Source organism: Egretta garzetta, unplaced genomic scaffold (assembly GCF_000687185.1).
Source record: "Egretta garzetta isolate BGI_Z169 unplaced genomic scaffold, ASM68718v1 scaffold724, whole genome shotgun sequence".
In the NCBI taxonomy this organism is placed as follows: Eukaryota; Metazoa; Chordata; class Aves; order Pelecaniformes; family Ardeidae; genus Egretta; species Egretta garzetta.
Window position 1 is genome coordinate 3,241 of NW_009259523.1, and position 24,903 is coordinate 28,143.

Below are 24,903 nucleotides of genomic sequence, written 5' to 3' on the forward strand. Positions count from 1 at the left end.
TATCTTGGTACTGCGTTGGGTCTGAGGCATACTGGATTCTGCTTGGTAAACAGACTGGTTTAGTTTTTGTTTTTGTTTTTTTTTGTAAAAAAGATGGAAAAAGTGATGCGGGTGTTGTGATTAACATTATTTATGCTGTGGATATAGAATCATAGAATGTTTTGGGTTGGAAGGGACCCCTAGTGGTCATCTAGTCCAACCCCCCTGCAGGAGCAGGGACACCGCTAACTAGATCAGATATAAAACAGATATAGGAGAGTGTGGTGTGGGTTTTGGTTTTTTTTCCTTCTTTCTTTCCTGATTACCTTTCTTTGAGGCTTTGGACTTTAGAAGAAGTAATTTAATACCAGCTGATTAAACTGATGATCCCTCTGTGCCCTTCCTTTGGTTTCAGTGAGGCTTTGTATGTCCTCTGGGACCTGCCTGCATTTAACAGACCAGAGTCTGAAGGAAGTTTTATCCCTGACTTTGTGCTCTCCTTTTCTAAGATGGAATAAACCCATGTGAGGGATTTTTCAGATGAAACTTTAATGCGCTAACAGTTCAACTCTGGCTTAAAGAGCGGAGTGCTGCCTTTTTGATTGACATCAGCTTCACTCCATCTTTAATAGCTGAAGGTTTTTCACTTTGACTTCTCTCCTGTTGAATCAAGTATGTGCCTGTGAATCTGTCTATCAGTTAATGCAATTTAGGATGTGACGTTTTATTTCAAGAGGCTGTTGCACTGGGAATGGCTCCAAACAACTGATTTGTTCAAATAAATAAATTACTGTTCCTCATTCTGGACAGTTGTCAGCTTGTGCTTAGTCATTAATGATGTGTGTAACCAGTACTGTTCCACACACCTAATTAAAAGTTATGCCTATTATGATTAAAACCGAGAATCACAGAATGGCAGGGATTGGAAGGGACCTCGGGAGATCATCCAGTCCAACCCCAATGCTAAAGCAGGGTCACCCAGAGCAGGTTGCACGTGACTTCGTCCAGGCGGGCTTTGAATATCTCCAGAGAAGGAGACTCCACAACCCCCCTGGGCAGCCTGTTCCAGTGCTCTGTCACCCTCAGAGTAAAGAAGTTCTTCCTCATATTCAACTGAAACCTCTTATGCTTCAGTTTGTGCCCATTGCCCCTTGTCCTGTTGCTGGGCACCACTGCAAAGAGTCTGGCTCCGTCCTCATGACATCCACCCTTGAGATATTTGTAGGTGTTGATGAGCTCCCCTCTCAGTCTTTTCTTCTTCAGGCTGAACAAGCCCAACTCTCTCAGTTTAATAGCATTTTAATTTAGTATTCCATCTGTTGTTTTGTTTCATTTTAGGCTCTGTTTAGAGAATAGTTTTGCCTCTTCAGTTCTTAAATATATTCTGGGGTTTTTTTTTATTAGCTGGAGCATCTACTGAAATACAAGAAGGGGTTAATTAAGAGTGACTGAAAATACAGCCTCAATATAAACTCTGAAGTATGACTCTTTTTCTAGGTAATATGTTCTTGTCCATGTGAAATTTGCTAATCTCCGTTTGTAGGTAATCTTATCGTTAACTGTGAATTTCTGTATTTTAGAGTAATAATCTGAAGAATGCTTTTGAAATATAGTTATGTCATTAAGATAATTGCAAAACATTAGCGCAAATATAATTACTTCCTATTAAACTTAAGTCAAAAGACGAATAATTTGCCAGTTCAGTTTTTAGTCTCTAAATCAAATTATTTAATTCCTGCTTTTAACATCAGCCCTGTTAAAATTTTCCGTCAGAACTTTAGCCTGGTTTTTCCCTTGAATATACACAGGCCTTGCATTTGGGAATTTGGTTGATGGCTGAGATTTGGCTTTAGGTTAGTAGATGAGATTCAGCTGGTGAGAATCAATAAAATATAGTTACCAGTCAACTAGGGATAGACCTTGTGGGTATACTATATTATCTTTGTGTAGTGTGGGGGTTTCACACCATATTTATGATGTCTTCATTAGTACTGACAGGGTATTTAGGGTTTTTTAACCAAATAATTCATGAAAGCCTAAGAAAATTCATGCTTTTGCTTCTTAAAGGGGTTATTTTAAGGATGACTGATCATTGGGAATGTGTTTTTTCTATTTTTTTCTGTATTTCTCTTTTCCATAGCCCATCTTTTTTACTTTCATGTAAGCATAAGACAAGATTTTCTTCTAGCTAAAAGTGGTGAGATTATCAAATTTGTGACATGAATTTATGATCACAAATCAGTAGATGGCAGTGCTGCTGTTATTTTCACCTAATTGCACGTGCTTTGATTTGCATGTCTCAGTTTCTTCTTTGTCTCCTCAATTTAATAATAACAAGTGTTACATCTTGCAAGAAGGCACAAAAGTCACTTCTGTAAGAATTGAGGCTGAGTATTCATGTGCTACTTGCTGCAAGTTATGTGTTGGTGGCTTGGACTATGAAGAATTATTACTATTTTTTTAAAAAACACTGAAAAGACAGGCCAGTTCCACATCCAGCAGTCAAGGATTTTACAGGCTCGGTTTACTGGGGAACTTTTTCCCTGCAACTTCCCGAAGGGAGGTTGGAGACCCTCATTGGAAACTTCGTTGCTTGTCATTTTTTCCACCCATGTTCTCCCACACCAGTGCTTCCCAATTTCTTATATATAACTGGTTTCAGGTAAGCCATTTAGATTCAACTGTTAAACCATGTATTCTGTAGGGTCATTTTTAATTATATGTAGTGCTGGATTACTTCAACATGATGAGCTATTAGCTTCCAGTTACACCTGTTCTACTTTTTGCTTTCCTTTCCTTTTGTCTATTCCGCCTCTGATGTCTTATCTTTCTCCTTAACCTTTTTTTTTTTTTTTTAATTATGTATGGTTTTTTGTGCAGCACAAGCAAACTACAACTGGCTTATGTTGATAATTCAGAGTTGAGAATTCAGTGTATTTGTGCAGGCTTTGTGTTAGTCCCTGCCAGGTCAGGAGTTCACAGTGAGTTTGACGGTTGTGTGAGGGTATAGGTAAGCTAAAGGGAAAAGAATATTGGAGCATTTAGGCTTCAGCATTCTCTAATTGGCATGGAGGTGGGTGTATGGCAAGGGAGAAGAGTGAAGGAAAAAGTTGAGAGTGGGAGGAAAATACTACAGGCTGTTGTGGTTGTGTGATATGTGGGAGAATAAAGGAATTTGTTTTCCAGTAAAAGGCAGGGAGAGGTTGTCTTTTCCCCAGCTGGTGGCAAAACCCCAGTTGATTATAGTGGACAACACATGAAAGTGTGGGATATATTAGGGTCAAAGGACAAAATTTAAGCCAGAACAGAAGGGGGATAGCAGTGCGCTTCTGACTGGGCATCACTTGGAGGGTATCCAGCTTACTGGGACAGATTGCCTAGGGCTGCATACCTGAGCCTGTAGAATCCAAGGGAATGGAAATAAGCCCTACAACTGGCAGGATTCCCCTCTCGAGCTTCCATCTCCTGGCCAGGCTGGATTTGGAGATGGTTGGCTTTCATGGAGAGGCTTACAGGTGAAAGGAGAAAATGTGAAACCACTGATGTTTTCTGCTTTTAAATTCAAGCTTTGTCAGCTCCATGGGGTGTTTTATCATTATATTTCAACAGCCAACTCATCATTTTTGCAAGTTTAGGGTTGCTGTTCCTGTTTAATGCTCATGTCACTTTTCTCATTGTAAAGTTAATAGAGAAAATCAACTACAGAGTTATTTACATTTCTACTAATTCCTAACTTTCCAGATGTCAGTTAGGATACTTTTCGGGGGGTTGTTCCCATTCTGCACCCTTCCCTTTCCCCTTCCCCTTTAATAGGTCTGTCAAACTTTGAAAGAGCTTTGTACAGAGTTTTTGAAAACTGCTCTGTGGAACTTTTTCAGTCATTCTACATGGCCATGGTATTTATTTTTAGTAAGCACTTCTCAGCAGTTTTCAATCATGGCATTACACCAATCAAGCAGCAGATTAAAAGAGCCGTGATAAAATAAAATGTTTCTAGGAGGTTTTGATTACTTTAGTTGCACAATGGAAAATTCTTGCTTTGCAGTGTATAATTGGAAGAAGAATGACTTTAGAAATACTTATATGAGGGGGAATGTAAACTCCTGTGGCTTGATTAAAAGACAAAATCTTATTATTGCAAATTCTTCCGCTTAGTGAAGTTTAACGGAAGACTGCAGTTCCTTTTTAAGGGATGATGAGATGTACTCGTTCTGCAAGGACAGTCTGTTCCCCACCAGGCAATTGCTGACCCTTTCATCCCATCTGAAGAGAAGCTTTTAAATTAATTGAAGAGGTACGCATTCTTCTTCCAATTATACACTGCAAAGCAAGGTACACGGAACTGAAAATCCTGTCATAAGTGTTTTCATAAAGAGTTCTGGACATAAACAGCATTTACTCACTTTCTGAGGCTGGGCTCAAACATTTAATCTTGAGTCACTTATGCAGAACGTACTGGTTTGTCAAAGGGACTATAATTTCTCTTCATAAGAGACAGTTTGTCAGTCTGTCAAGACTAACATTAACATCCTACTTTTTGTATTTTTCAATTTTTTTAACAGGTTTTTTCCTCCATATTAAACTTCAGAGTTGTGTATACCTGTAAAACAATAATGAGGCAATGGGGCTGGGTTTTTTTGAAAGAGAGGAAAACCCCTATACTTTTGTAAGTGTAATACCTCTGTGTTTTTATATACATGTGGGTATTTTTACTCAACACATTCTCTAAGCCTTTTCCTCTGTAAATTGTTAAAGGGAATAAGCTGGCAGTCCTCAGTAGCTGCTGATGTAGTGGTTATGGTGGAAAATGTTTGAGTCTGTCTATTTTTCATGCATATGATTACTTTATGTAGGATTTTTATTTAATTAAATTTTTGTTAAGGATTCTTACCTCAGGGAGTGGTACAAATATTGCTGTCTAGTTTACCAGACTTGGGAGGAAGCAGGGTTTTTTTAGCTGCCTCTGCACTGAAGAACAAAAATCCCCATGTGTTAATGAAAATCTTAATTTTCTTCACTCTCCTTTTCTTCTCCTAAGCCCTTTTACATTAACTTAAGATTTTAAAATAAGCATATAGCTTTACTTTTCCAGAAGTAGTATATTTTAAAGATTTACTTAGAGGTGTTAAAAGATACTTCCAACATAACCTGGCCTTCAAAATAAAAGGTGAAGTTTTCATTTACTTTCACTTCTGATACTGTCACCAGAGCAGTATCATATTTGGATTTTACAGGATTTGTCTGTACTGGAAAACTTGTTCACTGTAAGTTAATTTCAGTGTGATTTTATTCATGTTGGAAGGGAATTTCAGGTTTCATTTGGCTTTTCTGGAGGTTTATTTAGCTGACCTCAGAATGCTTCTGCTTGAAGGTACACGACGTCATGGTTAGAGCACAGGTCGCAGAGTCCTGGGCCATTGCCAGCTATGCCCCTGTTCATAGTGTTCATCAAGGTGCTTGCTCTCAGGTGTGATGCTCAGGAGCATCTGCTGAACTGTTTGAGCCCAAGAGGGCTATGGCCTCTTGGATAGCTGTGATTCTCCGCTGCCTGAAGGGGGAGACTTCGGTCCTCTGTCTTGCCTTCTGCCACGTTTTGCATCCTGTCATGCATCATCTCTAAAAATAACAGGTCCTTGCTCAAGTTACTACAGTTCAATAACACAGCAAAGTACTACCCCATAGTTCAGTTTTTCTTGCAATGGGATATGGGTTTTGCGATGTGCAATTACTTCTCTGTTGTTACTCATCTAAGTTCTACCAGTATATATTTGAAGCAGTAACTGGGCATGCACAGTAAGGTTTTTAGAAAGACACTTGGAGTTTGAGGTATTATCAAAGTGCTAAAAATAAAGGGAAGATACAGGAGAAATGAGCCATACCTGGATAATTATGTACTTGAGATCAGTTAATTTTTTTCTTTTTCTAGAGTTGGCATTTGGATTACCTGCTCTGTTCAGGAATGTAAATCACTGTGTTTTGGCCTTTACATTCTAATTTAAAATATTTTCCCTTTTTTCTCAAGATATACTTTTTTTTCCCCCTCACAGCTTTTCGTAGCTGAAGGAAAATGATGGAAGAGAGTGGACTAGAGACAACTCCACCTGGCACGCCCCCACCAAACACAGCAGGGGCTGCTGCTGCTACTGCTACACCTGTCTCATTAGGTACAGAAACTTCCTCAGTAACTTGGTCACGTTTATTCATGTCTTTTGAAGCACAGCAATTCATCAAAAGATGTTGCAATCAGCGTAATTACAGTGCTCTTCTTCAGACTAATTAGAAGAATCTAAATTGTTTCTTAATCGTGGAAGTGTGCTTCTTATCTGACGTGCATCTGACACACAGAATATTTTAAACATTTTTTTTATTCTTAAAATTTTATTATGAAGTCTTGTGGACGCACTTGTGTTTTTTAAGGATGTGGGGCCAGGGAAAGAATACTTTCCACCACAGTGCACAGTTAGATGACAAGCCTAGAAGGGAGTTAAAAACCAAATTATTATCCAGGTTTATCCCAACAAGACTGTACATTTTTTTTGTTTTTAATATTGTGGGTGGCAGTCAAAGCACTTTATCCAGTTTTTCAAGAATTTGACCACCATATTCTGAATACCAAATATTTAATTTTCTGAAACATCTGGTATTGTTATCTTGAGTCACACTAGTGCAATGGACTCCAAAGTGGGGTGCCCTTACCTCATGAGATGTGCAAGACAACCCATTGGAGTGCAGGAAGAAAATGTTAGAACTTCCATTAATACTTGTTTTTATCTAAGAAATAAGGTAGAAATTAAACTTTACTAATATTTAATATACTGCTTGACACTGGTCAGTTGGTCCATACATTGGACATTCACAGGTCCCGAGGGAAGAGTGGGTGTTCCATGATGCAAAGGGGTTGACAGTGGCATCCTCAGTTATTTGCTCATTTTCATCATACGCCTTGCAGTTTGTGTGCCTGCTTAAGTGGAGTTATGGATTATGTTATCTAGTTTTAACTACACTAACCCTCACAAAATGGACAACTGACTTAAAAAAGATTCCTGAAAAGAGACCACAAATTGAAAATGCTGCTAATAATGCAAGCACAAGCAAACAACAAGAAAATGGAAGAGCTGACACTTCTCTGACTTCTAGTAAGAGCTCTTGCCATTGTTTTTACCTCGTAATATGGTGAACAATTTAATCAGATCTGACAAAAAGTTGGCTAAAAAAAAATCTAGATTTTCAAGAGGACTATTTGACATACAGATTTAAATCTGCTGTTGTTAACAATGAACCTTACCCTAAGTGCATATTGTGCCTTGAGATATTAGCTAAAGATAGTATGATGGCTCTATGATTAGCAAGACACCTACAAAGCAGAACATGAAAACGAACCTCTCTAATTCTTTTTGGTAATGTTTCAAGTCATACAATACTTAATCCAGTACTTAAAAAATTTCAGTAAACGTAACCATAAATCTTTAGAAGCCGCCTTGGCTATTTCTTACCTAATAGTGAAGACAAAAAGCTACGTACATTGGGAAACACTTGTTCTTCCTGACATGGTAAAAATGTCTGAAATAATACATGGAAAGCAAGATGATGACAAACTAAAATGCGTTCATTAGCAAATACTGTTGGAAGACACAAAGAAGACATGGATGAAGATTCGAAGAAACAAGTGTTAGAAAAAATTACACAGCGTGGGAGGTTTGCTCTACAGTTGCCTGAAAGTACAGATGTTCCTAGTACGTCTCAGCTTATGGTGTTTGCTAAATTCCGTTTCAATACTAAAATAATAAATATTATAATAATGTAATGATAAAAATTATTTCAATAATAAAATACACAAAGAGCTACAGATGCTAAAGCAGGGATGTACCGGAAAAGATATATCCTCAACAGTAAATGACTTCTTTATTAAAAGCACTGTTTTTATTAAAACTGTGTAAGTACTGATGGAGTAGTTCCTTTGACTAGGATAAAAATGGATTCTGGAATAAGACTACAGAGATATTCCCACACATGAAATTTATTCACTGCATTATTCCTAGGCAAGCAAAGAAACTGGAGCCAGAAGCGCATAAAGTGCTACAGGATGTCATCAGCGTGGTTAATTTCATTAATATGATCTTTAAATAGTAGGGTTTTTTAACAGTACTCTGTAATGAGATAGGAAGTTACCATGAAATGTTTTTTGTATTGCACAGAGGTTTGCTGGTTGTCATGTGGCAAGGTGTTTAAAAGAGTTGTTGAACTTAAAGATGACATGAACATTTTTCTTTTACAAAAACACAAGTCTCCCAGATTTGCTGACGTTTTCTGTGATGACAAGTGGCTGTCAGCAGTGTGCTACCTAGTAGCTATTTTCGAAAAAATACGCACTCATAATTTGTCACTTCAAGATAAAGGTGACATTCTAAGAAGGAGTGATACAGTAACTACTTTTTGTAAGAAAGTCATGCTTTTGAGAGAGCATTTCAAAAATTCATACTATTATGCAGTCCTGCTGCCAAAGAAGATGCAAGTGTTGCATACATAAAAACTGTCAGATCTGTACACATTAACTTGCAAAAAGAGAATTTACCGACCTGTGTAAAATCCCAAGCGAAGAGTTTCAGTGGGTTTTGAACCCATTTGTTGAAAATACCAAAGTGCAACAGCTTCTGATTAGTTTGCAAGAACAATTGATTGACATCAGGGAAGACAGAAATTTGCTAGATGAATTTCAAGAAAAACCTTTGCATAAGGTGGGAGTGGAAAACAAACAGCATGTTTTAGTAAGCACAGCCAACAATGCACTACTTCCCTTTGAATCTGTCTTTGTGAGATATCTTTGCCATCTATGACAGTCATTAAAACCAAGTATCGAAATGGTCTGAACATAGAACCAGACCTTCAAATTGCTGGGTAGTGAGTTGGTAAACGAAGATTTAAAAAATAATGATGCTTTTTCAATTATACTGCTCATACTAAAAAATTACTGTTAATAATTGTGCTATGTAGTATGTTGACCATATTTAACATACTATATTATTCTATTAATAGTCTACGAATAAAATAATTTTCAGTGAGAGCAGAAAAGTTTTCATACTGTTAATAAATTATTTTAAATTTTTTTCATTCATCTATCTCATCCTTTTTAAATTTTTATTTTGCATATTTTTATAATATATGTAATATACTGGTGCAGTGGTACATGTAAATAATTTATAAATAAATAAATTTACATATGTGCGTGGGATGCATGCTTAGAATTTTTTTTACTCATAGGTATGCGTAATAAGGTTTGGAGACTACTGCATTAGTGCAACTTGGCATATCATTTGACTGTCATTGATACTTAGGCTGAGGCCGTGAGATGCTTGAACTGATCCAACAGCTTAATGCTATCAAAAGTGTTAATTTCTGTTTTTCTGAATTAATTTTCTGTCTAAACTTAGAGAGCAAAACTGGTTTATCTGAGGATCAGCTGAGGGCCAGACTGAAACAGAGAAATCAGAGGTATTAGGAGGCTGGGTGCCAGGGAAGAGAAGGCTGCCTGGTGCTCAAACCATCTCATAGAACCATACCTCTGAAGTAACTCCCACTGTCCCAAATACTACGACTGTACATTTTATTCTTAAACATAGAATCATAGTATCACTTTGGTTGGAAAAGACCTTTGAGATCATCAAGTCCAACCTTTAACCTAACCTAACCCTGCCATCCCACCACTAAACCGTGTCCCTAAGCATCTCATCTACCCTTCTTTTAAATACCTCCAGGGATGGGGACTCTACCACCTCCCTGGGCAGCCCATTCCAGAGCCTGACAACCCTTTCGGGTGCACTTCCTGCATTATCATTATTCCTGTTGATTAAGCAATCAGTCAGAAAGAATAGTACTAGTTAGAAATTTCTGAGGCAGACTTCAGCTGCTATAAATTCAGTAGTCAAATGTTGACTCATCGTTTTAAGCTTATGACAAATAGGGTCATGCAAAAGAAAGATACTGACACCAAAAATTGAGCACAATTGGAGTTGTATGCAAACTCAAGCAGAACTAAAATTCACTTTGAAGGGAAAAACCAGGTCAAAACTTATTTGTAAACTATCTGAACAGTTATATAACTGAATCTCTGAGATTAAGGCTCAGCATTTGTAAACTTACTTTTTTCTCTTTTTTCCTAGCTTTGTCCAGTCCTCTTACTACACCAAGCATGTCATCTTCTCCTGCATACTCGCCACCCTTGCCAGCTGGAGTGTCTCCGCTTCCTCCTCCTATGATGACTTCAGCTTCTCTTCCACTTGTGCCTTCTGCAACGGTTTCTACTATTGCACCACCTCTAACTCCTGCCCCACCTCCTGTTGCCCTTTCGGCTTTTAGTACCTCAATGTCCCAGTTCTCTACACCTCCTCCATTAAGCTCTACTACTGGCCCTGGTATTTCTGCACCTCCCACTGGTCCCCCCATTTCAGGATTTTCTATGTCTTCAACCTATGACATTACCAGAGGTCATGCTGGTCGAGCACCACAGAGCCCGCTGATGCCATCATTTTCTGCACCTCCGGTCACAGGTAACTTTTTGCTTATATGCTTTTGTGTTTGATACAATCATGGTCTAGCGCCGAGTCTCCTCTTGGTGGAGTTCTGCTAGCAATCAGGCTCACAGAAAAATCTTTGAGCGCTTTATGTTTTCTTAACTTGCGCAGGAAAGCCCAACTGAACATATATACATCTTTTGTTTAGATCAGAGAGTTGACTTCAGTCTTTATGTTTCCACAGAATGATATGATAACTCAGGCTGTAATCTCATAATTTTCGGGGTTTTTTGTTCTGAAAAGCTATGTATAACAAGCTGTACATTACGTGACACCAGCTTCTATTTTCTTGTTTCCAGCCACTAAATAGCATTAGGACAGCTAAAAATACATGCCTTCCATGCAAGCAATTGCTGTAGCTGCTGGACTGATGTCATTTTCTGCTAGTGGAATGGAAACTTGGCTCTTAAACTGCAGTTGGGCCGGGCTTTTACTATTATTGGTGATATCTCTTTTAAGTAGTCTCCATTAGGAAAATGTCTAAAAAGACTTATCAGTTGTGCAGTGTAAAATAAAAATAACTCTTGATTAAGCCTACTGTTGGAAAATGTTAAAATAGGCTTGAGTAATGGGGCAAAGTCTCATGCCTAAATTTTCTACTGCTTGAGTTTCTTTTGTTTTCCTTTCAAATATGTAAAGCTATTCATTTGCTTGCTCCTTTTTCTATTGGTACTAATTTCCAGCACTCAGGGTTAGAAAATTTCCTACTTCTCTCTCTTTTATTATGTACAAGAACATTCCTATCTCTTTGTTCAGAGAGCAACACCCATTCCTCTTTTTCCTCTACTGAAGGCTTATTATGAAAATTTGAATACAATAAAAAGCACCACTGTTAAACTAACCTGCTAAGAAAAAATCATTGTTCAGTTTTATACATAATGTACAGCATTATTCTGTTCTATTAGCAGATATTGTTGAATTCACAGTAGTTACATCTGCTAACCTTTAACGAGCAGAATTGTTCTGGGGCCTTCGAGAAATGAAGTGAATCAGCCCAGTATTCTTCTATTCTTCCTGCTCATTTTCCTGTTAGACAATTGCATGTTGCTACAGTATAGCAAATTAAATGCAGTAAAATAAATGAACACTTCTGTTTTATTTTAACCTTTTAGTAGGTGTTTTGGCAGATCCTATTACTCAACAAGCAACTTTGTCATCACCTTTGGCTCCTGGAACTGGTTCTGCAATCACTTTTCCTGAGGAACGTGAAGACCCCAGAGTATCTGCTGCCCAAGGTGGAGCACCTGCTGGAGGCTTGTGGGGGTTTATAAAGGTATGGAGTTTTGTCTGTTCCCCTTCACAAGGAATTACCATTTTTTACTGACTATGATAAGATGTATCTTATTTTTTAAATGCATGTTGCTATAAATCCTTTCTTTTGTCTGGCCTTGTGTGCAAGGTGGCTGTTTTTAATAGTGGTACTTGCTGAAGCTATGCTTTTGCTCTTCTTTTCTATAGAAGAGGGAGGACTACACAAATGCAGGTGTTCTATGTTAATTTTATGCTTGTGACAGGAAGATATGCATACCTAACAGATTCTGTCACACGTTCTTAAATCAGGTGAAGCTTTAGAATCTCTTTAAGACCTGAAAGCTAATTTTTACTCCACAGCAACTGGATGCTTTACCTCACCAGAATTCTTTGCATTCTTTCTCATAATTTCTTTATAATTACTTAATGAACTGAATTTGATTTCTATGGGATGCAAGTCCTGCCTGTTCTAAAACAAACAAGTGTTCTCAAGGAGTTACAAATACATAGTTCTTCCATCAAAGAATAGTTTACCTAAGAAGTGTCCGAGATATTTTGTAGTATTTTTCTATTCTGCTAGAAGGCAGGGAGTGTATAGTGCAGAACAGATACTCCTTGTGGTGCGATCTAATCATACAGAGGAAATAAGCAGCAACATCAACTAGTAGAATTTCATTAGCCTGTAACCTTTTTGGAGCTGTGACAAATGCTACATATAACTAGCATCATGAAGATTGTGGCAAAAAGATCTAATGACTGTGCATGAATGCTGAACCATCTTCAAGAGCAACACCATTTTCTGTACTGTCTCATACTAAATGTGAAGGAAGAATCAAGAAAATTGATGTCCCAATGGCATTATAGAGTTTCTGAGGGACTTTCAAGCCCTTTTGAACATGGAAAGCTGGGAGAAGAAGTTGTGTGTGACATGGCAGAGTGAGCCCTCCCTTACTCCAGGAATACACATCTTGGCAGTGATACAGTCTTAAAGAGCAAGATTAATCCTCTGTCAGTACAGTGAGAGCAGAGTTGTCATGCTGCCCTTTTCAAGGAGAGATGTCTTCTCGTGATCATAAAAGCACACTTTCTTTCTTCCTTTAAATAATGCTGTCCTTCTCTCAGTCATCATATTCCTCTTAATATTTGCAGTAGATGGTAGTATTCCAGAAGAGAACATCTTTCTTGTAACATGATTCTGTAGCCCTCTTGAAAGTGCCAGAGCTTGCAGTTGCAAATTACTTGAAAAGCCAGTCTCATCCACATTGCTGTTGCCTTTATACCAGCATAATCCAAAAGGTGTCCTGTTTCTATTTATGGAGAAGGTCTATATCATTGAATTAAATAATAAAATCTAGGTTTTGGTTGAAATGTTAAGTGCTCCATGTGCTCTGTGGGTTCAGTGACCTCTGAGAATTTCCTAGGTGGAAGAATTGAGGAATCATTAATTATACTGAAGCCATCAAGCTCTCGATGTGTGTAAGCACACATCAGACTCTTGTGTTTTTTAAAGATCAGCCAGAATCTGGGAGATGAACTGGTAATTACTAGAAACTCATCCTGGATTCACTGCTGAAGAGCTTACACAGTAGTTGCAGCAGTTATCTTTATTTCTGTTCTTGAAGTACTTTGAACTACCCTTTTTCCTCTGATGTTCCTAAGAAATCATACACCTTTCTTCCAGATTTCCTTCAAGCTAGATAATATCCACAACTGTGGCAATCTAAAATTGACAAATTAATAGTCTGGAATCATATGAGACTGTTTCAGTTCCTTTGATCTGTCAAAGATGGCTGAGCAGTGTCATAGCAGTTCCAAGATCAGTTTCTATATAATGTATCAGAGGCAAAGTGGGATACTATCGCAGTGATTGCACCTGACAGCTTGCATATTTGACTGTTTGAGCCAGGACCTGATTTTCAAAAGATTTGTGTTTGCGCTCTGCTGATGTAGAAGATTCTCCATTTGAGCAATTTGGATTTATGTTGACTTAGAATTGAGTCGATAGAAATTCCAAACTTAACTGCATTATGATTCAGTGTTGTGATAACTTCATGTTTTCAATTGGTATAAAACTATGGATTATTTCTCCCTGATTGTGCTAGGCTGATGAACATAAAGGCATCTTCCACAGGTAGCAGCAGCAGCTTCTTGCTGCTCAGGAACCTGATTATCTGCCTGTCATTAGATGTCTAATGACTTTGTGTCAGCTAGGCAGCCAAATCGCTGATTGGAGAAGTACTGTTTGGCTTTGCATTACTTGGAAAGATGCTAGAACTGGAAAATCCCACTTAAAATGTTTCTGAGGATCTCATAGCATTCACTCAGTTTTTGTTAAAACAAGAGACAAACCTCAAATTGTGAGAGCGCTGAAGGAGGGATATAAAATTCCCTGTTCTGGATGGCATTCTGTAGTACATGAGTAGTTACAAGAGTATATTTATTACTCAGTGGGTGCTACCATTCAGAAAAGTCTTGCATAATGTTAATGAGAAACAAGTGGCTACAGTGGTCTCTGGCTTCAAAAAGCTTAATTGTGCTAGAGAGAGTAATTGTTCACAGTCAGGCTTAGTGTTCTACACAGTGGTGAGAAGAGTACTTAAACCCAGTCGTGAACTATTTCAGCGTGAGGCATGGGATAGGAAATAATTATTAGTAGCTATACAATATATTAGTAGCTGTAGAAGTGTGGGGTTTTTCTTTCCTTTGTTAAGCTTGCTATGAAGAAATAGAAAGCATTCAAAGGTTGGATGGGGCTTTGAGCAAGCTGGTCTAGTGGAATGTATCGCTGCGCATGGCAGGGGGGTTGGAACTAGGTGATCTTTAAGGTCCCTTCCAACCAAAACCATTCTATGATTTATGGGAAAGAAGCTTTGCTGAGCAAAAGTTATTCTGAGGTAATTAAAGCTAGTCTTATTCTGCAGTTCTCTGAAATACTGTATAGGTGTATTAAGCAACCACTTTCTGAAACGATGTATCTGCACAGTGTTGTCCTGTGTAATGCTTGTCATTTAGTGAAACAAATACAAGCATTTGCACATGCAATATTAGACTGAAAGCAGTCTATTTATTAAAGACATTTTATAGAAGGTTTCTGTAAAATAGTTTCCCGTGCTTTATCTATCAATGATTCAGCATCAGTATCTTTCTTCTTTCACCCTGTGATCTTTTCTGAATTTAAATAAACTTTTGATGGGGTACGGATGTTCATTAAGACTACTTGCAAGACACAGGACAGTGTTTGTGTTTATATTTAATGAACATGTAGGTTTGTCAGCAGCTCCACCTATGATTTGGCTGGAGAATGTAGAACATTTTTCCAGCAATGTTTAGAATCTATTTATAAATTGAGGACTTCCAGCTCAATTGTTCTGGAAATATTTGATAGTAATGGGCCATTCAAAAATAGATTCTATTGTCTTTAAGAAGGTTAGAAAAGAGAGACTCTTCAGCTTGAGTTTTCACAGTCTGAATCTAGCTACCTAGTCTGATGATACCTATAATTAGCATTGGTAATCTACAACTTTGCTAAATGCTCAAAGCTTCCCATCCCAGAATAGAACTAGATCAAGTGTGTTGCCCACCATCACTGGTGGGGCTGTTTCTACATTAATGCAGAAGACGATGGCAAAGATTATATTTGAACTTTATGTTGTATCTGAAAAGTCATGCACTGATAGCTATATTCTGTAGCATTTGTGCTGAGGAGTAAGATACAATAGGTGTTACAAAGTGTAAATGTGGTAAGAAAAACCCAAAGCAGCTTAATAGTTGTTTTTTCTTTGTTTTTTAACTGTAACTTTTTGAGTTTCTTGAGAAAAAAAGCAGAATATAGTATGGAAATCTATTTGCTTAAATTTAGGGTGTAGCTGAGAATCCCATGGTGAAGTCTGTTCTTGATAAAACCAAACATTCAGTGGAGACCATGATCACAACGCTGGATCCTGGCATGGTTCCATATATTAGTAAGTATTTAAGTAAACCATTAAGTAATACATGTAAATGTTAGAACAATTAATATAACACCACACTACTTTAACACTTAAAGTTTTTATATGTAGCATGTTAATTCAAAGTCACAATACTGTACTGATTTCTCAAGTATATTGTCCAGTGAAACTCTCACTCTGGAGGCTGACTTTTTATGCGCGTCTTGAGGTTCATGTGACTTTTGTGTTCCACTGTAGTTCAAATAGCAGCATAGCAATACGCTTTAATTCAGATTGTGAAAGATGAGGAAGTTATAAAGAAAAAAAAAAAAACAATGAAGAGACCTTGTCTATAATCCCTGAGTTGCAGCTGTTCCAGTTTTCTAGCCTAATAGTATTTATGGTATTTTTAGGAAATTTGGCAAATTTGGAGCAGTTGCTGAATCAGTTAGTAGGAACATTAAAATTGTAAAATGGTCTAATGAAGTCTGAAGTATTACTGAGCATTGAGCCAGAAAGGAAAAGCATAGCATTTTAATTACAGCTTGAATATTAATAGGAAGAAAAAGCGTTGTGGTATTCACCATTTTTTGTTTTACTAGAGTACATTGGATATCACATATAACTGACCTGAGATTTCTACTTCATTAAAATGGGGAAACAAAAGATGTAATTTGTCCAAGGTGGTGGTTTGGGATTTTTTTGGGTTTTTATGGGTTGTTTTTTTTTTTTTTATTTCCGGCAGTCTGGTAAGCGGTCCTACTTCTTAGTTCTGCCAGTGTTGCCTTTTGTCTGCGTGTAGGTAAAGCTGGTCAGGGAACTGATAAGGATGAGAAGAAACTGTTAAAACGTTTTTGCATTTTGTTTTTCTGAGCTGTTCTGTAGCTGGACCAATTCTGTGATCCGGCTAACCACATTGCTGCGCTATTGAACTAATCCAGTAGACAATATCTGTCCACAGGGAAAGGGGAAGATGACCTAATTACTGAGTAGTAGTTAATTGTCTTACACTTAAAGGAAAATATCCCAGCAGCTGACTAGTGAGGAGACAGTGGGATATGAAATCAGTGAGAAGGTGTCATGGTTTAACCCCAGCTGGCAACTAGGCACCACACAGCCACTCACTCCCCACCTGGTGGGATGGGGAAGAGAATTGGAAGAGTAAAAGTGAGATAAAGACAGTTTAATATGTAAAGGAAAAGCTGCGCCCACAAGCAAAGCAAAACAAGGAATTCATTCACCACTTCCCATGGGCAGGAAGGTGTTCAGCCATCTGCAGGAAAGCAGGGCTCTGTCACGCGTGACAGTGACTTGGGAAGACTTGCCACCACTCCGAATGTCCCCCTCTTACTTCTTCTTCCGCAGCTTTATATGCTAATATCATTATCATATGGTCTGGAGTATCCCTTTGGTCAGTTTGGGTCAGCTGTCCTGGCTGTGCCCCCTCCCAGCTTCTTGTGAACCCCCAGCCTCCTCACTGGTGGGGTGAGAAGCAGAAAAGGCCTTGACGCTGTGTGAGCGCTGCTCAGTAGTAATGAAAACATCGCTGTGTTACCATCTCTGTTTCCAGCACAAATCCAAAACATAGCCCTATGCTGGCTGCTATGAAGAACATTAACTGTGTCCCAGCCAAAACCAGCACAGAAGGCCAGCCAGCAACTGAGAAAGTATTTGACAGGAGTAGCAGGATACAATGCAAAGCTATAATGCACAATTTGGCGAACTGTATTTCAGGTTTCTATTGCAGTCACAACCATCCCTTTTTAAAATAGGATCTGTCAGTATCCAGTGACAGTTTGGATAGTTTGACACAATATTCATTGGATGGAATGACATTTCTTAGAGGAGGAGGTAATTTGCTTGTAAGATTCAGTTAGAGTAAGCAAATTCAGTGGTTATCTCAAAGTTCTGTAAAGCCATATTGGAAGGGAAAGCATCTGTATACATCTTGGCCATTAATGTATTGGGGTTTTTTTGTAGTTGCAGGCTGTGGAAATAGAGCAGACATTTGTACGCTTAGTATTTACTTCCTTCTAGAAATGTCTTCTAGGATCAACAAAAGCCATGTTCTCAACAACAAGCAGTCCCACTTCTCTCTGGTCTCTTTGCTGATGCACCAAACAAGTTTCAGATTCCTCATGCCATAGCCTGAAATAGCTGAAGCTTCTTGATGAAGTGGTTGAAATTTTCTTTTCTCCTGTGAGCAAATAGTATTTCTGTAATCTCTTTCTTGAAAAGAGCTGAACTGTTTTCATTGGCACATTATGAAGATGTCATCCAAGGCAAGCACCTGGAATAGAAAATTTCTGTCTGCACAGGAAGTGTTCACCTTATAAGCATAAACATCAATGCTTTTGTAACAAAAGATGACAGGGACTCTTAAATTGTATGTGGAACTGTCATGTCAGTTTATAATATGCAGGGTACAATGAAATTTCATGTTCAAGTGTCAGAGTTTAACTTAATGTGATAGTTCTGTCTCTGAATTTACCAGGGTATATCTAATTCTTATATCTTAGGTGACAGATCTTGTCACAAATTGTGCTTTTAATGGATCTAATATCTTTGTTTCCCTTGTGTAGTTTCTGTGATGAACAAAGATATGCTTTTGATCTATGATGATCCTTAATACAAAAGAACATAATCCGTATTCTGCTGCTGCAATACACAAGTGTGGGGCACAGTCACCATTCTTAAGTTACTATGCATTAGTTTACTAGGTATATTATGGGTTAGTTTTTAGTTACGTTAAAAACTCTTTAACAGTTTCTTCCATCCATGGGCGCTCAAACAAGGCTAACTTCAGCAAAAGCCTGCAGTGAATTTTAAACACCTATTTACTAAGGTTAACTTGATTTCTGTCAAGAAGGAATCAATGAAAAAAGATACTGTCAATAATTTTTAGTCCTGTTGTTACCCGCTGTTCAAAACAATCATCCAAAGTTCAGTGATGTGTACACCCAATTCCATTCAGTAAAGCAATTGATAAATAAAAAGTTTAAAAAATGCCTAAAACCCAAATAGCATGTTTTACTACTGTTCTTGCATATTTCTGGCGATTCTTCATAAAAAGATGTTTCCTGTAACTGAGGTCTGATAAGTAATAGGAGCCAGATAGTAAACTGGGTTTTTTTCTTTAGAATTCAAGCTTTAGGCTTATCATTATCAATGGAGGAGTTCTTACATCAGAATAAATACTGCAGACTTTGTCAGCATGTGTAGTTAGGTGGAGTGTTAGTGTTTAGAAGCAAAACCACTGGGCTCTGGTTTTTTTCTTCTAAGAAGCAGCTTAACACATTTTTGTAAAGTCAGTGTGCCTGGGAAATGACAGGTTAAAAGGCTGTTTCTTCACTAGTTTGCTACTGTTGTCATAAGAAATGCCCTGCTGGATCACAGGATCACAAAGTCTAGGTTGGAAGCGACCTCTGGAGGTCATTTTGTCCAACCCTCCTCCTTCAGAAGGGCCACCTAGAGCCTTTTGCCTAGGACTGTGTCAAGGCAGCTTTTGAATATCTCCAAGGATGGAGACTCCACCACCCCTCTGGGCAACCTGTGCCAGTGCTCAGTCATCCTCACAGTAAAAAAGTTTTTCTGGATGTTCATGTGGAACCTCCTGTTTTTCAGTTTGTGCCCATTGCCTCTGGTCCTGTCACTGGGCACCTCTGGAAAGAACCTGGCTCCATCCTCTTTGCAGCCTCCTTTCAGATATTTGTATACATCAGTAAGATCCCTCTGAGCTTTTTCTTCTCCAGGCTGAACATTCCCAGCTCTGTCAGTCTTTTGTTGTAGAAGAGATGCTCCAGTCCAGGGGTTCATCTAGCTCAACATTCTGTCTTCAGCAGAAGCAACAGGAGATGAGATGCTGTATGGTAAATGACAGTAGATCTGCTGACTTCTGTAGTCCTTTCTCCTTGTACTCCATCATCCACACCCATTGCACTAAGGAAGACAAGAGGCACATCCATACCTATTACTTTTAGTGCCTGCTTATGGACATGTTGTCCATTAGTTTGTCCTTTACACTTGCTGATGCAATTTACTTATGCAGGTTTCTCTGATGTCATAATCCGTGTTTGAAAAAAGTTTAAGCTGTTCTTAAGAAAGCTTGTCACAGCAGGGAAAAATTTTATAAGATGTTTTTGCATAAATTAAGTTTGATAATAAGAATGATCCAGCTGTGATAATGACAGGGTGAGGTATAATTAAGTTAATCAATCTTTTGTAGTAGTTTTAGATTTCTTTTAATTCATGAACTACTATGTTTTAGTCTAAAAAAGCTTAGTGAAAACTCATGCTTCCTTATGGCGATACCACTGTATGGAAATCATTCAGAAATACTTGGAACTTTTTGGTTCCATAGATACTTAATATCTAAAACCATAATAAAGCTGTAGAAGGGCAGACAGGCAATAAAATGATGCTGAAATTCACAGTCCAAGGACAACTAGAAAGTAATGCAAGCCTTTCTTTTAAAGCTTATGTACTTTGACAGTTGTTCACTGGATTTTATGAACTGCATCTGTGTTCTTGGTCCCTTTCATAAGGAAGAGTTTGTGTGTCACACCAACATTCCTTACCACTTCCTAGATCTCCAAAACATCCTTAGAAATGGATGTCTGAGTTATTCTCCTAAATCCATGAATTGTAATCTTAAATGAGTGGTATGCTTTTTTTCAGGTGCTAAACAACCATCAGTTCCTGTTGTCTGTCTTTCATCCATGAATCACTTAGCTATTTATCTAACTTTTACTTCCTAACTTTAGTTACTTCTGCTTCATGAAAGAGCTGCCTGAGAAAGAGAAGATCAGCTGAAGCATTCTGTTAAGATGTAGAGTGTATTTAAACTAGCTTATAATGAGAATGTGAAAAAATACATGCATATATATGTGTATTTTACAGAAACTGGGGGAGAACTGGACATAGTTGTTACTTCTAATAAAGAGGTAAAAGTTGCAGCAATTCGAGATGCCTTTCAAGAAGTCTTTGGAATGGCTGTTGTTACTGGGGAGGCTGCACAATCTAACATCGCACCCCAACCTGTTGGCTATGCTGCAGGTTTAAAAGTAAGTTGACATATAACAGTATTAAAATACTGCCAATGCAAAGAGGGAGTGCAGAAACATTCACCCAGAATCTGATTTTCCATAAATGGAAAGTCAGTTTGTGGGATAGGTAAACGCTTCCCCCCCCCCCCCCTTTTTTTTAATTGCCATCTGGATCATTAGATCACACCAAATGAATATTTATGTCAGTTTTCTTACACTATCATTGATTGCCATCACATCTAGCATACATTGTGATATTACTGTAGTTTCAAATTATGTATCAGGCATTTTTTCTTAGTCTAGTACTAACTAGCACAACATTGGGAATGTTAGAAATTAAAAGAGATTCTTTGAGCCTTGAGTTGTCTCCCCACTAATTCTGGAGATTGAAGATAGTCGGATCAACACTTCTCAGGGATCTTTCCGAACATGTTACATTTGAAAATTAAGAATTCACTGTGCAGCCTTGCGAACAGCTGTGCTGGCCCAGAGGAAGGGTTAGCAAAGGTTGTTTCCTCAGATTTTTGAAGTGTACATGTTCACCAGGTGCATCTAGGTGCAACCACCTCCCTAGCCAATAACTAAAACCCCTGAAAACCAGGTATTTAGTATTCTGTTTCTTAAATGTAAGCAAATAATTCACTCATTAAAAAGGAAGTATTTTCTCCTAACTGCTGTGGTAGCATTCACAGTTGAGTAAAGCCTATCATCATAGCAATATATTAGCTGACACAGTTTTATGTTGAGGTAAAGGAGGATAATGTATATGTTCCTTTACCTGTTTATTTACTGCTGTGTAGTAGTAGTAGTTCTATTACAGCTTCAGAGTGATAACAGGTTTGGAGCAAATGATGCCTACATCTTAGCTGGACAAGTACCACAACAAAGAGATTCTCTCCCTTGGTCCTACAAAGTTGGTCCAAAGCTCTTAAAGGATCTAAACCTGACAAATCTTAAGCTGCAAAAATGTCAGCACAAGTAATAGAAATATATACTCATGCTTTAACTGCTAATGAAATTTGGCACAGTTACAGGCGAGGAATTCTTTGCATGCTAATCCAAGTTTTTTTCGTGGAAAAATAACAAACTAAAAATACTTAATTAGTTTTATCATAGTTTTTGTTACTGTTTGGGATGCCATTATGGCTTTTCCTGAGTTTTGTTTTGTTTTTCTAACATTGAAATAAGAGTAATTTTTCAAAATCTCTCATATTTTCTGTTTAACTTGGAAAGTATGTTGTAGAATTTGTTTTGCATTCATCTGTAAGCATTGTCCTATGTTGTGATTCAAAGAGAATGTTGCCTAACAGCTTATGTTACCATTTAGGGAGCCCAAGAAAGGATAGATAGCTTGCGTCGGACAGGAGTCATACATGAAAAACAGCCTGCTGTATCAGTAGAAAACTTCATTGAGGAATTGCTTCCTGACAAGTGAGAACTTTAAATATATTTTTGGGGGGGGAAATGTGGGTGGGGTGGCGGGAAGGAATATTGTTTGCTGACTCAAAGGGTTGCTGGCAGTATTACTGAACAGAATAAAGGAGAGAGTCTGCCTTCAGTATTGCTTTGGCAGCCTTGATTTTGGTGATGGTGTTCAGCTTTTTGTCCAGTCATCTTGAGACTTTAATATCCTTGTCGGGTTTTTCAAGATTGACAATATAAAACCACAGTGAAGTTAAACTGAACTGATGAAATTAAGGAGCTCTAGAAGTTGGAATTTGGCTAGTAGTTTGCTCACTCTTGTGTGTGCACTCTCTTTTTCTCTGAAATTGTATTTGGTTCAGAAAGTGTATTGGAAGATGTTCTGGCATTTGTAGTAATATGATTTTTCAGGATAATATATTAGCTATTTTCCTTTCCCCAAAAATGTACTTACTACTTTTAATTTGCACTGCACAGACATAACAATGGTGTTTTCAAGTACAGTACTACTTGATTTCATAACATGCTTTTTGACAGCCAGTTCTTCAAGTAGCTTTATAATTAATTTCCAAAACATTAAGGACAACATCGTGTTTTTCTTAATGCAAACTTAAATAGTTTTTTTCTAGTGTTTGCATTTTCGTTCATGTGATGGGCTTCAATTTGTTTTTTGACACATATTCTGCTCTTGCAGCATTTTTGAAGGTACATTTAGTATCCTTAGTGGAAGATGGATGGTGAATTTTCTAAAGTAAATAGAATTAGGAAGTGTTTTAATTTTTGTTTAGTATTTATTTCCCTCTAGTCTGATTTAGACATTTTATCATATTTTCACGAAGTAGTAACTATGACAATGAGATCTCTGTTTCAAAATAATTGCTGTTCTCATCCTTTAAATTTACTTATTCCTAAATCTGAAAACGTTGCTTGAAGTACTGGACATGAAAGAACTCATCCATCACTGCAACATTATTGAAAAGAATGGTAGCTCTTCTGCCCACACATTACAGACCCCAAGAACGTCTTGTTATTCAGTATTAGTTACAGTAGAAACAAAAAATAAATTAATGCATGCTTTAATTTTTATTCAGTAGGCAACATTGAAACCTTCTTTGTGTGTTGGTACAAAAATAATTTGAACTATTTTTGGCCCTTGTTTTTTAATGCAGTGAAATGATAGGTCATGGTGCTTATAATTGATTAATTATTATTCTGAAGTGAGCATTGTGGTGTTACAGTTCTAATAAGGGTGTTGCAGTCAGTGTTTTGCTGATACTGTTTACCATGCTTATGCATGTCCAAAGGAGGGGAATTTCCAAGTAAACACCCACCAATACTAACAGGTCTGCACTTAACACTTAACAGGTCAGTTACTGCTCACAGTTAAACTTCTCAGTTGTCCATCAGACAGCTGAAGGACTTTACTTCCCCTTCCAACTCCATGTCCTGAATACTATTTGCAGAAAAGGTTACAAACTCTTTTATGTGTATTTTAGCCTTTGGACCCTTAACCTATCTATTTATTGGGAGCAAGTTATCTTTTACCATAAAGCTTTCTCAACAGACTTTTATAGTAGCAAGTGAGGCAGTCCTCTATCATGGAGCATTCCAGTGCTCTGTTCCCCGCTACAAAGATGATGCAAGTGAAGTACTTCTTTCTGTCCTGCTTCACTAAATTCTTAACATGAAGCTTATGTGGCCCAGCCAGTGGGTTCTTAAAATTGGAGTCTTGCATTTCTTTTTATAACAACATCCTTGCTTCCCATGCTCTAAAGAATAAGATCAATTTATATGTAGACACATATGTAATATACTTGAAACAACAACTACAATGATACTTTCCATTTTGAATCTTTTACGATTCTTGGCCTTGATTTTGTGTTTGTGCCTTCCCTGGAGTGTGTTTCTCCTGTGGCAACTCAACTGTAAAACTGTTACGGGAATTTAATACAGTGAGGTGGTGATGATGCATTGCCTGTGTTTTTATTTGGATCATGTCAGTGTTGTTAGTTTGTTGATAAGGAGAAATGATTTAATGTTTTTGCAAGCTAGATAGGGAACTATTTTGGGTACTGCTTCAGTAGCCTTTACTGTGTCTGCTACAGCAGGCATCATCTTTCCTGAAAGGTGCAGAAGTGATTCTTTCAATAGATCATTTAAATGATGATTATAGGATTAGACATACCAAAAAATCTTCTGAATATAGAACATGAATGAGAAATAGATTATTTTATTTAATTGTTGGGAAAGGTGATCTCAGTGAGCAATGTTCATTCAAAGATTGAATTAGAACTGTGGCATAATAAATATGACCAAAAACCCATACCTGTATACATGCCCACCCCACCTGCTTTCTTTGTGTCTTTGATATGTAAGTTTTAGGTATTTTATACATTTTTATGTATATTATGTATTTTACGTGCATACACATGCACTATAATTATTGTATATATAAAAATTGATGTGTGTGAATTTTACTTGAAAAATACTAGAACACTGATGAAACTCATTATTAAATTATTACTACATTTGTAGCAGCATTTGTAAAATTCAACTGATAACATGTTGTTTTTCAATTGACTGATAATGAGTACTCAGAAGTAAAGTAACTTGCTGTCATTGCAGATGGTTTGACATTGGATGTCTGATTATTGAGGATCCAATTAATGGAATTCATCTGGAAGCTTTTACCCAAGCAACACCCGTGCCTTT

General features: G+C 37.6%; 1 protein-coding gene across 4 annotated transcripts in view; it reads left to right on the forward strand.

The window, feature by feature from the left end:
- Positions 1-6,025: 6,025 nt before the first annotated feature.
- The window catches only part of PRRC1 (proline rich coiled-coil 1), a 24,085-nt gene continuing 5,207 nt past the window's right edge, over positions 6,026-24,903 (forward strand). The window contains exons 1-7 of one of the 4 annotated variants that reach the window (XM_035893019.1): positions 6,026-6,143; positions 10,137-10,523; positions 11,660-11,820; positions 15,658-15,760; positions 20,624-20,787; positions 22,097-22,200; positions 24,817-24,903. In XM_035893019.1, the coding sequence (XP_035748912.1) occupies positions 6,047-6,143; positions 10,137-10,523; positions 11,660-11,820; positions 15,658-15,760; positions 20,624-20,787; positions 22,097-22,200; positions 24,817-24,903 (1,103 nt within the window). In that variant the 5' untranslated portion in view covers positions 6,026-6,046. Of the gene's footprint in view, positions 6,144-7,420; positions 7,713-10,136; positions 10,524-11,659; positions 11,821-15,657; positions 15,761-20,623; positions 20,788-22,096; positions 22,201-24,816 lie in introns of those variants that run through there. The other 3 variants (XM_009637468.2, XM_035893018.1, XM_035893017.1) reach the window with 3 other exon arrangements.